This window comes from Alligator mississippiensis, chromosome 1, assembly GCF_030867095.1.
Source record: "Alligator mississippiensis isolate rAllMis1 chromosome 1, rAllMis1, whole genome shotgun sequence".
NCBI lineage: Eukaryota > Metazoa > Chordata > Crocodylia > Alligatoridae > Alligator > Alligator mississippiensis.
Genome location: NC_081824.1, coordinates 169,757,797 through 169,774,584, shown reverse-complemented (window position 1 = coordinate 169,774,584; position 16,788 = coordinate 169,757,797). Strand labels below are relative to the sequence as shown.

Genomic DNA, 16,788 nt, shown 5'->3' with positions numbered 1-16,788 from the left:
CCCAGCCCCAATCCAGCTGTAGCCTGGCTCTGAGCTGACCATGTCAGGGAGGGGGTGTTGCAGTCAATGCTCAATCCAGCCACGCAGCAACAGCTTGGCCTCAATCCAGCTACAGAGGATATAGGCAGGAGGGGTGCAGCATAGCCTGGCCCTGATCCAGCCAAATACGGAGGAGGTCAGGGGCCTTGTCAGGCCTGGTTTCACCACACAGGGCTTGGTAATTTGGCAGTGGGAGAAGGATGGCAAGATTAATTGCTACCACTCCCCCGCTACTAAATTTCCCAATTCAGGGGAGATGCCATGGCTGTGCGGGCTGGATTAGGCCATGGGCCAGGGGTTGAGCACCCCTGCTCTAGTGCTTTCAGCAAATGTGGGGGGTGCCGGGACTGTTGGGGAATGGACAGCCTCCTGTCCCCACTGAGGGGTCCAGGGGGTGTTTGAATATTATTTGTCATTTAAAAAATAAAACGTTTAGTTGTGATTCGTCTTTATTGTGGTTCCAGTTCCTGATCTCTCCCTGGGCTCTGATCCACATGCCTTTCTGCAGAGGTAGAAGCTGGTACCCAACAGCTCTGCAGGGTCTCCTTGGGGGGCGAGCAGCACTGGGCTGAAGCCCTCTTAGTACTAGGACCATGAGCCAGTAGGCATCTTTACCCTAGGCCAGTTGGTCGTGCCTGGCATAAAAAATGGGACTTCAGCAGGGCGAGAATTTGTTTGGTGCTTCAGCTGGATTGTTCCAAGGTAATTTTTGCAGCACCTGACACGTCCCTGTGGACTGAAGTGGTCAGAACAGGCCTGTGCCTGCCTGAAGATATGATCTTTGCCTGCGTCGTCTTCTATTCTTTGGGTCACCTGCACTCCCACAGGCCTCAGCACTAAGCCCGAGTGCTGTTCTGAGGTCACCCCACCACCAGCCTGGTGGGGGGTAGCATCTTCCTCTGAAATAGTACTGGATTCCCTGCTCTCCCCTCCTTCCGTGCCTCTGTCCCTGTCTGTAAATCAGTCTCATTTTATGAATGAGCTAAAAAGGGCACAGGCTGCTGCTTCTGTGGAGCATTTAGTCTCTAAGTCGCAGGTCTGAATCCATGCAATACTGCTTTAGTGACCCATGTACAATGAAGGCATGAGAGAAGGTGGTCTCGGCATGACAGAGATTCCCGTCCCCATCCCAACTCCCACTGGCACGGTTCAGCTTTAGCAGCCAAGCCAAGAGGTGACTAGGCTGTTTAGATGGAATTCCCTTGGCACGCATCACCCAGCACCCATTCTCTGGACTGCGAAAGGAAACAAACAAGCCAATGACTGCTATTTTAAAGAGCTCCCTGGCCTAAGCTAGAGTCTGGGGGGAGGAGAGAGCAACAAACTGGCTTGCCATCTTCTGCAGGTTCAGCTGGGATTCAACCTTCCCCGCTCTTTCTTCCTCAGCTTGGGAGTGGCAGAAACAGAGCGAGGAAGGGGAGGCAAGTGGCCCTGTGGCACAGATCAGCACTGCTGTACTTCCTCACCCTCATGTAGGGTGGCCATCATAGAGGACAGTCTGATTGTCCTCTGCCCTCTTTTGATACAAAACTGGACACCTTTATGGCCTCTATTTTTTTCTTGAAGAGAAAAATAGAGGACATAAAGGCGTTGGGTTTTGTATCAATAGAGTGCAGGGTAGCAGAAAGCTGGAATGTCCCCTGTGATGGCCACCCTAGCCCCATGTGTGCTCAGGGCAGGGGCTAGTGTTGGGCTGGGGGCGCTGGCCACTGAACCAGGGTGGGGGGAAAGCCAAGCGGTCGCCATGGCAAAGCTCTGGGCTCCGAGCAGGCAGCCTGCGCTCGCAGGGCAAAGAGAAGTGCCCCGCCACCGAGGAAAGGGGCCCGCTGGAGCTGAGCCCCGTGCCTCGCCTCACGGCGGCCCCTGCTGCAAGAGACGAGGAGCCCAAACCCCACGGAGCAGGCCCAGCACGGGGGCCACGCCAGCACCACCCTTGGGCACTGGGCTTACTCAGCAGCTGCGCTCGGCGCCGGCCAGCCAGCGGGGCACCCAGAGCAGGGCCGTGGCACCCAGCCACAGTGGTAGCTGTGGGCATCCCTGCGGGGCCCAGAGGGGCGCCTCCTGCTGGCCGCAGCGCCCGGCCCGGCCCGGCCCGGCCCGGCGTAGCGCCCAGGCGGGAGGCTCCGGGCCGCCGGGGGCGCTGTGGGCAGCGGCGGGCGGGCGGGAGGCGTGCGGGGGTTCCTGCCCTGGCAGGCGCGGCCGGAGAGCAGCGCAGCGCAGCGCAGCGGAGCAGCCGGGACCCCGCGGGCGTGCGCCCGGCCCGGCCGGCCGCCACCATGGGCCGCAGGTGGGGCTCGTCCCGTGCATCCACGCCCCCAGCCCCGGGCATGCGCCCCTAACCTAGCGCATGCCACCCCCTAGCCCCGTGCTTTCTCCCCCCCAGCCCAGTGCATGCGCCCCTGAGCTAGTGCATGCCCCCCAGCCCTGTGCATGGTCCCCTAACTTAGTATGTGTGCCCCCCCACCCCGTGCATGCCCCCTCCAGCCCCAGGGGGAGCTGGGACCCCGGCAGCCTTGGGGCCATGCATCCCCTCCACCCCTTGCCTGCAGCTGTGGGGGCTTCTCGTGTGGGGCCCAGCAGGGGGCAGGTGCTGGGGGCAGGGGCCAGCTGTGCCTGGGCGCATGCCATTGAAAACTCCTGGTGTGAGGGGCTCGGCAACCTGCCGCTCCCCCCCCCCATGTCCCCCCCTCCCAGCAGGGATGCAGCTGGCCCTGGATATGGGGCTGGAGGGGATCTACACTGCACCGGCACTAGGCTTCATCCCCATTGGCCCCAGTGGGCACCATCAGGGTGCTGGGGGGGGCAGGAACAGCCCTTGACCCTGGCCAAGGCAAGGTGCCAGCTCCAGCCTGCATGGCGCATGGGACAGCTACCAGCCATGTCCTGTGGTGGCTGCCCTGGGAAGGGCTGCAGGCTGGGGTCCCGGTGAGAAACAAGCCCCCTGGGCAAGGGCCCTGGTGCCTAGGCTGACCTCCACGAGGCAGGGCAGGGGGCAGGGATTGGGCCCACAGAAGTGGTCTGGCCTTGAAGTTGGCCGTGGGGTGTGGATGGGGCACTGGCGGGGCATGCCGGCTCCGGGGCAAGGACCCGTTCCCAGAAGCCCTGGGAGAGCGCCACGTTCCAGCAGTAATTGCGGCTCCCCTGCTGCCAAATTTCTGGATCCGTGGGGGCCCCTGTGGACCGGCTGACATGGTCCTGGACATGGGATGGAGCTGCATGTGTTATTGGCCCGGCAAACATTGCCAGCCATCACTCCTGATCACACGCATGTGCTGGGGGCAGCCTGTGGACAGGCCCTGCAGGGCTCATCCAGAAGGTTGAGCACCGCTGCTCTGGACTGTGTGTGAAGTGTGCTGAGCTGTCTTGGAGAGCTAGCCCAGCATTTCAGTGCCTAGCTGTCTGTGATGGTCTGGTGCTGACAGAAGGATCATGGAAAGCAAAACGCCAGTAGCATGGCACTTTGCTGCTCACCCCAGGTGCAAAACCCCAGAAAAGCCTAGGGATCTTTGAAACAGGAGGTTCTTCCCCCAGACTTGAATGCCTCTTCACAAGCTAGGGAGCAGGGGAGGCCCAAGGTCCTCTGAGCCAGATCTGTCCTGCGGTGGCCGGGAGCCTGCATGGCATTGACTCCATCAGCATGTGGCTGGGGTTAGGCCATGAAGTGTCTTGCTGCTGTCACTGCTGCCAGTGTTACCAAGGGCCACTTGTAGAAAGACTCATCTCAGCATTGTGTTGCCTGTTGTTGGTCTCGGGATAGAGTTCAGCATCTCTGCTTGCCCCTCTCCTTTCTGCCGGCAGATTGTACACTGCCAAGGCTGACATATGAAGTCCTCCTGCCTTGGGAGAACCAAAGACAACTCACTGCAGTCATCACAGGGATCTGGTTTTAAGTCTTTAAGTTGGCCCCATTTTGTGTGTTAGTCAAGGGGGCTGGAAGGGAGAGGCCAGAAAGGCACCCTGCTAGAGTTAGGAGTAGGGTGGCAGGACTCAGCAAGGGAGGCTGCAGGACAGGAGTCGTGGATGTCAGCAGAGCTGGATGGGGGCGGTTTCTTTGTTCTGTAGATTTCTCCCTCCCTCCTCCCTGCTTTGTCTGGGACCTGTGATCAGCAGGGATCTGGGTTTCCCTTCACCACAGAAAAACGCAGTAAAGCTTGGATTTTCTCGTTTTAAGGAAAAAAGCCCAGGTTTTCTCCTTTAAAGGAGAAAAACGCAGGAAATGCCAGGTTTTCCCTTGCAGGCTGGCAGAGTTCCAGCATGCAAGTCGCTGGGGGGAGTGGGAGCAGGGCAGTCAGGCAGGGGGCACCATGCATGTGTGCACACATACACGTGCACATGGCTGCCAGGCAGCCTGAAGAGCAGCTCCCACAGGTAAGTTGGGTCAGGGGGAGGAATTGAGGCCCCCATAGCGAAGGAGAGAGTTGGGCTGGGGCTGCTGCCCAGCCGGATAGTGCATGGGGCTTGGGGCCTGGGGCAATGCATAGCTTCAAAGCCCGGGCAGGTAGTGGGACAGAGCCATGGGCGGCTCATCCAGTGGGGAGTGGGCTGGTTCCCCACCACTGTGCACGTTCTCAGGGGGAGCATGGGGAGCATATGCCCCCCAGATTTGCGTGCAGGGTGGAGGTGGGCCACCTGCTGCAAGCTCAGGCTCAGGCTCCCTGCCCAGCAGGTGGGACCCGGTGCGGCAGGGAAGAGCAGGTCAGGGAAGTTCAGTACTGCCACTGTGAGCCCTGTGCTGCCATGGCGAGGTGCCCCCTACCCACCCGGGGGTGGTGGTGCGGAGTTGTGCCCCCAGCTGCTGCCAGGTGGGCAGGGGGCACCTCTCTATGGCAGTGCAGGGCTCACAGTCTCCCTGCCCTGCTCTGTCCTGTTGCCCCAGGTCCCAGTGGGGAGTGAGGGGCACTGGCAAGGCCGGGGGGAGTGAGGAGCCTGGACTTATATTGGTAAGTAGCTGGGGCAGGGGTAGCTGTGATTTTTCCATGATAAAAAACCCAAAATCCAACACCAAAATTTATAGGTATTTAGAATTTATTTTATTGTAATGACTGAGACACTGGCAGGCTTCCAAATTGCTTTAAAATTGTAAATATATCAGTAAAACTTTGTGTTCAACTGATACCTGTGTATAGTGGTGTGTCATTTTAATCATGGATTTGGGGTTTTTTAATTAGAGAATTTGCAAAGTGTGGTTTTATCAGAGAATTTGCAATTTTTAAACAGAAAAAACCAGGATCCCTGTTAATCAGGGTAGAGTTGGGCTAGGGGAAGGGGTATTCTAAATCTGTCAGCCAGGGCCTAAATTGTGATGTGCCAGAAGCCGAAGGGGGAGGACAGGGAAGTGGGAAGGGAGGGCTATGTCCCACCCAGGTTCTGGGATAGCATGTTTGAGAGTGACCCTCCTGTGTTAGGGGGAACAGTAGCTGAGTTTGTGATCCAGATTTCCTGGCCGTTCTGCAGGCCTGAGACTATGAAAGCTCCTTTCATCCCTGGCAAGAGCGAGTGTGCTGCCTGCTTGTTGCATAGTGCTACCTGTAACACTAGCTCCCTGTTTGAGTGACGCTGGAGGAGGGAGGAACTTGACGCACAGAACCAGCTCATGGGGCCACAAAGCAATTAGCCGCTGAGGGGGAGAGAGAGCCATTGTCCAGCTGCTGTGGGCGTGGGATAGCAGAGCTGTTTCTTTTCCACAGTGGCTCAAATGGGGCCAGGGAGGCCTCAGCGGATGCTGTCCCAGTCACCAAACCATGAGTCCTCTCACCTATTCTGGCCATCTGTACAGGCTCCCCCAGCTCCAGGAAAGGCAAATGCCTTCAGCTCTCTCCCTGACACCCCTTGTATCCTCAGTACAGCTGCCTTGCCAACCCCAAAACCCCCGTTTCCCTCCTCCCCCCATCTTTAGAGCACTGCCCCCCACTTGCTGCTGATAAATCTAGTTTAAATGTGACTTCTTGAAGCAGGGAGTGGGGGAACCATACCGGCCGCCTTGCTTCCCCCAACATACCAGGGTCACTATGGTTGCTGAGGACTTGGCTTTTGGGGGGAGGGGTACAAATACATCAAATGTGTGTGGGGAGGAGGTTGGGGGGATGCAACTTTCAGCCCAGAAGTCCACGTGGGATTAACATACAAGGACCCTCTGTGTCCCCCCTGTGGCAGGAAGCCCTAGTGGTTTAGAGGGGTGGTGCTGAGTCAACAATGCCACAGATAACACAGTGAAAGCCAGGCATGGACAGAAATGTTCCCAGGCCCCTTTTACCCTCAAACACCAGGCCAGTTGAACCCTGCACCCACTCTGATGCCAAGACCTTGTTCTTGCTGGGCCTGGTGACACATGAGAATGGGGCAGTGAAACTGGCCCTGGAGCAAAACAGCTTCTGCTTGTCTCTGGGTTGAACATTTCTGAAGTTTTAGTCATGTGAGAGAAAGAGAGAGATGTGTGTGCATGTTCTCTCTGGGCAAGGGCTCTGGGTGGTGGGGAATCTGCCCAACAGGGACACGCCCCCAGGTCCTGACAGGCATGGGACATGGTTGATGATGCAGGGAGGGGGAAGAGTGGTGGGATGTTGAAGGCACATTTGTTTCCTATCTTAATACTCTGTTTCTGGTTTCAGGTTGCCAGGGGTTAGATCAGGGCTGGCCAAGAACAGTGTGAAGGAGAACCGCAGATGTGATAGCTGGAGGCACACTCTGGGTGGTATCCTCCAGGGCATTAATTCATTTTTGGAGCCCTCCTTGTGCAGGTCACTTGGGACATTCAGAACAAGTGAGTCCCTGGCCGCCAGATACAGAACCCAGGCAGGCAGCCTGACTCCCAGTGCCCTGCTTCAGTGCTATGGGCTGATCAGAGCCCCTTCCCCCTGCCATGAGAGTGGGTGCTGCCCGACAGCACTGTGTGTACAGAGAGTTATTGTGGGGCAACAGCATCCTTTGCCCTTGCTGACCCACAGCCATCGTTTGCTCCCCACTCTTCTACCTTTAGTGAATTGCTGTCCCTGGAGGTGAGTAGAAGCCGACGGGGACTCTAAGCCTTTCCTGAGGAGAGAAGTCCTGCTAGTGCTTCTGGGTGCCTGCTGTGCTAGCAGGAGCAGCTCTCTGGCTAATCTAAGAGTGTGTTAATCCCTGGTGCTCCAGAGGAAAGTGGTGGTAAGAGCCCCACCACTGTTGAAGGTGTCTGGCTAGAAGGGTGAGCCCATGTGATTTCCACTTGGCTCTCGGGAGTATCCTTGCATGTTCTCAGGGGCACGTCCTGTTCCTACCCAGCAAGGTCAACCCCCATCCTGCCACCCCCCTGCCATTCTCTTCCGTGCCTGGCAGCGTTCCAGCCTGTCCAGCGCGCTCTACATGCCTGTCACCTGTAGCGCAGGAGGTGTGAAGGGAACCGCCCGTTGTTTTGCAGGAAGGTCGCTCTGGTCCGGATGCTGAAATATGAGCTGCAGGGCAAGAGCTGCTGTTCCTATTTTATAGCTTTTCCCCCTCCCCCTGAGTAAAGATTTTGGCTGGCAATTAAGCACGTCCCAGTAAGATTTCCAAGGCGAGACAGCAGTTGGAGCTGCGTCCTGTGTAAAACTATCATCAGCACCAGGGTTTGACACCCCCTGGGACACCCAGAGCACCTGGGAAATTAGGGCTGCAAACACCCTGGGTTACAGGCCAGAGCTGATAACTTTGTCAAGGGTAGTTGTTTCTCCTCTGCCCCTGATCCTGCAGGTGCTTTACAAGCCACCTGAACTGGAACTGCTGCGGTCACCTCTGGGCAGGATGCCACCACGGCTGTTTGACTGCTACCAGAAGAGAAAGGGAGGAGGCTTCTGTTGTCTGGTGGAGAGTGAGGAGGCTCACTGAGATTGTCTAACATGGCACCTGGCCAGGGCACTCCCCATACTTAGTGCTGTTTCCTGTCCTGTCCCCTCCTGACTCACCCTAGCCAGTTGATCTGAAAGCCCCAATCATGGAGATGCACCTGAGCAGTTCAGAGAGGGGTGGAGCAGTTCTCAGCTCCCAACCAGGCAATGGGCTGCCTATGCCACCCTGAAAGGACCTTAGTTCTGTGAGTGATTGGAAAGGGCTTTGCTGCTGTGCCTAAGGGCTCCGTCCTACTTGGGGAGCGAGGGCTGGAGTCCCTTGTGTTGCCGGTATGCTGTGGCACGTTTCTATCGCTGCTGCCCAGGCCAGGGTAGCACCACCTCCTGCCCCCACCCCAGGGCTCACTCTCTGGATTTCCTTCTCTTGGTAGGTTGTACCTGGCTGTCATGCTAGCTGCTCTTCCACCCATGGCTGCCAGTGAAGCAGTACCAGCTGCCCTGCAGGACACATGGGGGGACTTCTGGCTGTTCCGTTTCTTCATCAATGCTGCTGGCTATGCAAGCATCCTGGTGCCGGGGTACCTGCTCATCCAGTACTTCAAGCGAAAGAATTACCTGGAGACAGGTAAGAGAGGATAACGCACTTCAGTTCTACTCCTGTTTTCTGGCCTTGTTTGGCCTGGACGTGCCTCTGTCAATGCACCTTGGTCCTGACCCACAGGTCTAGGTCCCTCTACACCTAGGCTAATAAGGGACTGTTCATAGGCAGCCACACTCATCTAGATCATCTCAGCTGCCTTATCTCAACCACGACAGCTATGGCTGTTTCCTGTTAGATAGCCTGGAATCCATCAGAGGCAGCCCAGGGCAGCATGGGTAATGGGTTTATCCTTCAGACCTGCAAGCATGTGGGCTCTTCTGGCTCAGCTCCTCTCAACTCAGATTAGGGTGTTTGGTTGGGCAGGACTTTGGTTGAGGTGCCTCAGACCGCCACAGATCCTGTTATGAAACTCCAGGTGCAGTAGTACAGGGGCTGACACTTGTAGATACTCCGAAGTCAGGGCAGAGTGGCATCTTATAGCCTAAGTGATTTAGCAAGGCATAACCTGGAGTGAGTGAGGTGTGCCGGTGCTCCTGCTGGGACCACAGCCTGAGGTTCCTGGCTGGAGGATCTTGCCCCTCCACTCTGGGTCAGACTGATCACCATATTTGGGGTCAGGAAGGAATTTTATCCCATGGTCAGATTGGTGGGTGTTTTTGCCTTCCTCTGGTGCAGGGGGGCGTGGCCCTCTCCCTGGGATTACTTGAGCAAATATTGACAACCTTTTGTAGAAGTAGGTGGGGGTGTTATGTCTGTTTTGTTTTGGGGTTGACGGTAGTGTTACGTAGAGTTTAGATTATAGATTTTATAGGATGGTTTGGATCAGGATGATCCTGCCTCAGGCAGGGGTTGGATTAGATGACCTCTGGAGGTCCCTTCTAGCCTGGCTTCTCTGTGATTCTAAGCTTTCATAAGCAGTAGCTAACATGTATTTAAATTACCACTGTGTATTTAGAGCCTCTGCTGCCTGCAGGTCTGTTCATACCATCTGATGAATCAAGCTGCTGTTTACGAAAGCTTATGTGTTGGCTACAAATGTCCAACTCGGGATCCTTAAAATTCTGGTTTATTAGGCGGATTGAAACACTGTAATGAGTTAAATCATAAACCTTGGGGCTGGTCCTTACACACACACACACACACGCGCGCGCACACACACACACACACACACACACACACTACAAGAGTCAGGCATACCTATCCCACAGGGGCTGGAGTCTGTCGTTGAAGCTTCTTTCAACGTGGTGTTATCTTCCAGAAGGGGGTCGCCGGCTGGTCCTTCTGGCTGGACAGGTCGGGTGCTGGTCAAGTTGGGGGTCACTTTTCACTGCTTTTTAGCTGTCCTTGGCAGACTTTGGTGACTCCCCAGTTTTCAGGTTTGCCCAATCCAGGGGTCGTTGACCCTCATGGAACTTTCCCCCTCGGTGGCTACTGGATGGCATCTGTCAGCCCCAGGGGTCGTCCGCATGTACGTGCAGGTTTGAGAGTCCGTTGATGAATTTTGAATAGGGCTCTGGGAGCGGTTGATCTGGAGATATTCAGCCCAAAAGTTGGTCCCCGGCGTTGATTAACTCAGGCCAGGGCTTCTAGCCCTTGATCAGTGAGGTTTAGAGATTTTCCGGTTATTACATTGTCTTCTCTTGAGTTCTTCCCTTGGTTGATCTGCAGTTTCCCAGGTGTTAATAGCTGTCTGCTACTGTGTTACACATTCAGTCACTGATTCACTCCCTCTTTCAGGGGCCAGCCTGATACAGGGAAGGGCAGTTTGATTCCTGCCCTTGTTAACATTGTTACAATGTATAACTTACTTATGAAAGTAAACACATTTAGTTGAAAGGTGAGGAGTATAAAATATAAGCTACAGAGGTAATGCCATGGCGCACAAATAGATAAAAATACCAAAATACAAGGGGAGATACAAAATGCGCACACACAAATTTCAAAACACAATTCCTTATCTTAAAGTGAAAGAAAGAGGAAGGAAGAAAAGGTAGAAGAGGAAAAACATATCCAAGGAGGGGAGACCAACTGCAGGCAAGAGGAAAAGGGGCTTTCTGCTACATATGCTTCTCTGAATTAATTAGTCTCTGAGGTGCTACTCTGCCCTACTTTCTGACTGACTTCAGGCTAACACAGCTATACTTCTCTCAGGTAGACGCTGTTCTGTCCGACTTTCTTCTATCCAGTGTTAATTGTGGCTTGTGCCCCCCTGGCCCTAACCAGGCTAACACTATCTCTGGTTCTCTTGCTCCTCCAGGCCGTGGCATTTGCTTTCCTGTCATTAAGTCATGTGTCTTCGGTAGCGAGGCCAAGTCTGCACACCAAGATGACATCTCTTTAGCTGCCCGGAGTGAGCCCATGGAGTCCTCAACAGCCCGACAAGTCTTCAAGCTGCTCTTCTGTGCTGTTGGCCTCCAGGTAGAGACTGAGCATGTTTGTAGCCACTTTCTGTGTGTTGTGGGGGTGGGGAGAGCAAGAGGATAGAGGGATAGAGAACAGGACCTGATATGCAGGCAGCTGGTTTGTAGCCTCCAGAGAGAAGGCATCTCAGTGTCTGGGACTCTTAATTGATTTGGGCTGTGCCTGGTTGCATTGTATGCTGGGACATGCAGACTGTAAGGGCAGCAGCAATCCACTCATTTGTCATGTGCTCTCAGCTGGTAACCTTTTGATCCTTTGCACTACAATAAGCCAGCATCTGCTGGGCTGGAAACTTGTCCAGTTGGTGCCCTCTGTGGATCCAGATGGATGAATTCCTGCAGGGCACAATTGATGTTTAAAGTAGCGGCTGCTCTGGTCTGCACTGGGCATTGGGGCAGCCTGCCTTTTGACTTGCTGTTCTCACAAGCACTGAGAGTCCTGACTGCCCCAAGGGCAGGAATGTGTTGAAGCAGAGGCTTTCCCCTTAGGGAGATTTAATTTGGTAACAGAAAAATCCCTCCAGTGTTGGAATCTAGCTGCAGTGAGGAGGACACATTGGGCCCCACAGCTTTGAGCTACAGCTACACTATAAGTGCATGAAAGGCAGGCCAGAGTGAGGGAAGGTTGGTTTTTGAAAATGAAGGCATTGGACTGGGCCTCAGGACAGTGCAGTTTGTTTCCTGGGTCTGACACTGCCTTGCTGTGTCACCTCGATCAGGTCGCTGAATGTCTGTAACTCAGGCCCTGTCCTGTGGGAGGTGGAGACGCGGATGTCTCCATCAGTGTCTGAGGAGCTCGGGTACCGTGGCAGCGGGGCTGTGTAAGTACTTGTGCAGATGAGCCTGCCCTGATGGCAGGTCTCTCTGTGCTGGGTTAGAACAGAGTTGTCACTGATGGGAGAAAGGGCTTAGGGAATGACTATGAAAAATTGTTTATACAATGCAGGGGCCGCAGTGTTGAATGCCAGGAACCCCTAGAGCAGAGTTTCTCCTGGCAGCAGGTTCCAGGCCGTGTCCTTGTCATATTCTCTGTTCCAGTTTTTCTGGTTCAACAGACAGAGTAATACCTAACTACGTGTCTTGTAAAGTGCATTCAATCTGAGCAGGGTTGATGGGGCTGCAGGAATGTGTGCTTTGCCATTTCCTTTTCTTTCTGTTTGAGTTTGTGGCTGACACCTAGAGCCAGATGTTTTCTATGAGGTATTAACTGTAAGGGGAGCTTGGGGGCTGCCCAGATCTGTGTGTGATGAAGTGCCACACACTGTGCCCTCTGTGTGTAACTGGTGGGAGCGAGGAGGGAGCCAGCTGGGCTGGCCATTTCTCAGAGTCTGTAGTCTGGTGCTGGTGGGGATTGTCCCGTGCTTCCAGCCTACTGTGTGTTCCTGTCCTCTGCTGGTTGGAAGTGGGGAGGCATTTGGGCAGGTCTGTACCTTCCTGAGCATGAGGCTGCCAGCTACCCTTGCTCCTCCTCACTTTTCTGCTTCTCCTCCCCTCTACAGGTCTCCTACCTGACATGGGGTGTTCTCCAGGAACGTGTCATGACCCGGACGTATGGGGCCACGGAGACAGAGCCAGGTGAGAAGTTTAAGGACTCGCAGTTCCTGGTCTTCATGAACCGGATCCTGGCCTTCACTGTGGCTGGCCTGTACTGTGCCCTGACCAAGCAGCCACGCCACGGCGCCCCCATGTACAAGTACTCCTTTGCCTCGCTCTCCAACATCCTCAGCAGCTGGTGCCAGTACGAAGCCCTCAAGTACATCAGCTTCCCCACCCAGGTGCTGGCCAAGGCCTCCAAGGTGATCCCAGTCATGCTCATGGGCAAGCTGGTATCACGCAAGAGCTACGAGTACTGGGAGTACCTCACAGCTGCGCTCATCTCGGTGGGGGTCAGCATGTTCCTTCTCTCCAGCGCCCCCAATAAGCATCTCTCCACTGTCACAACCTTCTCGGGCCTGGTCCTGCTGGCTGGCTACATTGTGTTTGACAGCTTCACCTCCAACTGGCAAGATGCTCTCTTCACCTACAAGATGTCCCCCGTGCAGATGATGTTCGGGGTGAATGTCTTCTCCTGCCTCTTCACCATGGGCTCGCTCCTGGAACAGGGTGCCTTGGTGGAGTCGGCCCGCTTCATGGCCCGTCACTCGGAGTTCACAGTCCACGCTGTGCTGCTCTCAGTCTGCTCTGCCTGTGGCCAGCTCTTCATCTTCTACACCATCAGCCAGTTTGGGGCGGCCGTCTTCACCATCATCATGACCCTGCGCCAGGCCTTTGCTATCCTCCTCTCCTGCCTCATCTACGGCCATGCTGTCACTGTGGTGGGCGGTCTGGGTGTGGCCGTTGTCTTTGTGGCTCTCTTCCTGCGGGTCTATGCCCGCAGCCGCGTGAAGAAGCGCAGCAAGAAGCTGCCCCCTGGCGATGCACCCATACAGAAGGTCTAGGGGCTGCGGTGCAGACCATGCTCTTGCCCCCCTCCTCCCCCGTGCCATCTCCAGAGCACTCACTTTATTTGTCTCCTCTTCAGGAACCTACGGAGAGGCAGGGCAGGGAGTTGGTGACTCTCTTCCTTCCAGCAGCTTTTCCTGGAGAAGAAGCTGGAGTGGGCCCAGCAGCAACAAGATGCACTTACAGCTGCTGTGGCATCTTTCTCCGTTTGCCTTAAATAGATCTGAGAATTTCAGCCCCTGCCTCACCCCCAGAGATACCCCCACCCCAGCCAAGGGAGTGGGAGCTGTCTGATTCCTGTCCGAATTTCCCCCATCCAGAGGGCAGGAGTGTGTAACTCCCGCCCTGGCTTCGCCTGTCTGTTACTTATGTCTTCTCTGGAAGTTTATTTATGAGTGTGAGAGCTTTGCCTCCTAGCCTCATCTTGCCTCCACCTACACTCCTCGTTTATTTTGCCTCTACAGAGCCAGCTACAAGGGAATGGCAAAAAAACACTAATTTTTCTTGAAGAGTACCTACAGTTGTGAGGGAAGCTCCAGTCCCAATATGAGACACTGCAGGGGTGGGAGTGCTGGCTGGGGGGAAGCTCCCACCAACTCCCAGCAGGTGGGAAGCGGGCAGGCTCATCCAATGGCTGGTGCTATGTGAAACAGTTGCCCCTTCCTTTCTGGTTTGGCTTATCAGGTCATTTTGCCTCTTCCGTATTTTCCACCCTGTCCACCCAACCTCGAGGTAGAGAAGTCTGCAGGCTCCATGCCCTTCCAGAAAGTCATTATGGTCTTTTGTACTGCTTTTCATTGCCATCTACTCTCATAGTCTCAAACTATGACTCCCAGAATCCCCTGGGTCCCCTTCAGGTGTTCTTTCTGTGGCTTTTGGCATTTGTCATTGTCTCCTAAAGTTCAGAGAAGCACAAATGCCCTCCTTGTATTCTCCTCTTCCTGTTTGCAGGAGGTGCCAGTGCCAGCCCTTCCAGGGACTTGGCTATGTACACAGTGCACCAGGGCCTGAAAGACAGGACAGAGGCTCACATGTGGTTTCCATTTTTTTCCCCTTTGCCTGACCAGTGGTTGCAGCTCTCCCACTGGGATGCAGGGAGCTTGAAGCCTAGCCCTGCCTCAGGGAGGGCTGGGGTTTTACCCTTTTATTGCTGAAGTGACCTGACCCATGATGCAAAAGGGAAATGGTTTTGGTACTTTTGAAATGCAACTTTTTTCTCTTTTTATTAAATTAAAAATCTGCTGCAAACTGTGCCCTCCTGGGGGCAAACACTGGTCTGAATGCATGTGGTGGAAAAGGGCAGTCTCTCCTGTGACCTTGATCTAGGGACTTCAGTCTGGTTTTAGCTGAGCCTCACAAATGCTAATGCTATTTCTACCCCTGAATCTATTGGATTGGTCTGGTTCCTGGGAAGTGCAGTTTAGTCATCTTCCTCCATAGGTGCAGCCCTGCACATGGCCTCTGCTAGCTCTGCCCTTGGCAAGTGGAGTAGGGCTGCTCTAAACCCACTGCCTGCCTGGCATGCTGAGCCTCCTCCACTGTTGCAACAAGGCTGAAGAGGCTTGAGTCTGTCATTGTGTTCTCATGCAAAGCACCCAGCTGGAGGGCTGGCTGCATGAGCGGAGACACCTCCCTGCAGCTGGGCCAGGGACCAGCTAACTCACAGAACCAGAAGGCTGGGATGTGCAGAGACAAGAGTTGCTTTGCACCTAGGCTGTCATATTGGGATGCCTTCTTTGTAAGTGCTCTGTTGCATGGTGGTCACCAGCACTCAGGAAGAAGCTAGCAGACAGGAAAAGTGGGCAATGAGTAGCTGCAGTATAAAGTGACACTTCTACATAATGACAGACTGAATGGGGCAGGCCTGCTTGCTCTGCAGAGAAGATATGACATAAGTGATCTGGAGAAGGTAGCCTTTGGTTTTTCCCAGTGCCAGGGGCTGGTCAATCAAACTGAAAGGTGGCAAGTCCCACATCTATCAAAGGAAGTATTTTTTTTCCCAGGATGCACTCTTGGCCTGGGGGACTGCTGCTCTAAGACTAGCCAGGCCAAGGTTGTGGGAGGATTTAAAAGGGAATGGGTACTTATGGATAATGCAATCCTTCAGATTTACCATGGCCCTTTAAGAACAAAAGGTTATAAGCCCTCTTGTATCAGAGCATGTCATCCTACTGCTGGGGGAAAAGGGGTGAGAAGAAATCTACTCCTTCCCCCCCCAAACATATTCAGCAGAGGCCATAGTCACAAACTGAATAGTTTTGTGCCCTCAGGTATCGCTCCCTGTACCTTCTGGCATCATACGGTCCCACTGAACAGTGTTTCTTCAGGGGCTTCACCTGGAAGGAGCTGGGTGATGGCAGGCCACTGAGTTGGGGCTAGGCTTGCTGGATAGGAGCAGCTGGGCTGGGTAGGGTGTGTGGGCAGGTTATGGGAGGTGTAGAGATGTGCTAGAGCAGAAAGGATTAGCTGGAGCTGGAGAAGAACAAGCTGGATCTGAAAGACAGGGTGCTAGAGAGACCCTGAAGAGGGAAACAGATCTGTGGGAGGGGGAAGCTTTTTCACTGGAGCATCAGAAGTGGATTTCAAACTGCAGGCTTGGAAGAGGGATAGTTTTTCATTTGCATTCTGTGTGTGTGTGTGTGTGAAGTTTAAGTTAGTACCAGTTTGGGAGTTCCCTAGTTTCTGCCTGGTCTTTCAGGGAGAAAAAAAAAAATGCTTTTAACTGAAGAAGAGAGGACTGGAAAAATCTCGCTACATGTTTTATAACTGCTTTTCTAATCAGACTTAAAGAGAAAAAAAAAAAGAGAACATGGAGGCTGTCTCAGCCCCCACAACCTCTCTACCCCTGACTGCTGAGAGCAATGCCACCTCTTGAATGCAGCCTGCAGTGACTCAGCTTTAATTCAGATGTGTAGTCAGTTGAGAACTGCAAATCCCAGCATGCAGTGCACACTACAAGGACTTAGAGAAGAAGGTTGGCTGGGTTGCCTTGCATGCTGGGAGCTAAAGCCTCTGTCCCTTTGTATTGAATGGAGGTTGGCTGCAGTTGGCTTTGCCTGGTGCTGGCCTGCAGTCAGCACAGCACTCTCCAGCTGTCCTCAGTGGGCTGCTCTAGTGGAGAATGACACTGCAGCATTAGCCAGAGGTGTGGACAGGTCTGCCTGCTGAAGGTGCCCCAGCATATGTGCAACTGCACTGCAGGTTGAAAATACAGGGAAGGAGAATACCTTGCAAAGCTACTGTCCTGCATAAAATGACTACCTGCAGTACCCACCCTCATCCCAAGTCCCTCAGGGTAACTGACCAACTGTGCCAAGCAGCTGGAAGCTGGGCACTGCCTCACCACTCGAAGCTCAAGGAGCAGAAAGGGAGGCCTAAGCTAGGTGGTATCCTGCAAGCTCCCACACACACCATGGCACTGGAGAGGCACAGAAGCAGGTTGGAGCAGAACCTGCCTACAACACCCCTGAAGCTGAGATCCCAGGAC

At 54.4% G+C, this 16,788-nt stretch overlaps 1 protein-coding gene across 3 annotated transcripts; it reads left to right on the top strand.

The window, feature by feature from the left end:
• Window positions 1-2,219: 2,219 nt before the first annotated feature.
• SLC35B2 (solute carrier family 35 member B2) lies at window positions 2,220-14,549 on the top strand. 3 transcript variants are annotated; one of them, XM_059716876.1, is made up of 4 exons: window positions 2,220-2,326; window positions 8,270-8,463; window positions 10,697-10,857; window positions 12,359-14,549. In XM_059716876.1, exons 1-4 carry the CDS (start codon window positions 2,316-2,318, stop codon window positions 13,295-13,297), a joined length of 1,305 nt encoding a protein of 434 aa, XP_059572859.1. In that variant the 5' UTR covers window positions 2,220-2,315; the 3' UTR covers window positions 13,298-14,549. The 3 variants fall into 3 exon arrangements, with proteins under 3 accessions (XP_059572859.1, XP_006271968.1, XP_019338569.1); XM_006271906.4 differs by lacking the exon at window positions 2,220-2,326 and adding an exon at window positions 6,648-6,799; XM_019483024.2 differs by lacking the exons at window positions 2,220-2,326; window positions 8,270-8,463 and adding an exon at window positions 11,579-11,680 and having other exon boundaries at window positions 10,768-10,857.
• The last annotated feature ends 2,239 nt before the right edge of the window (window positions 14,550-16,788 follow it).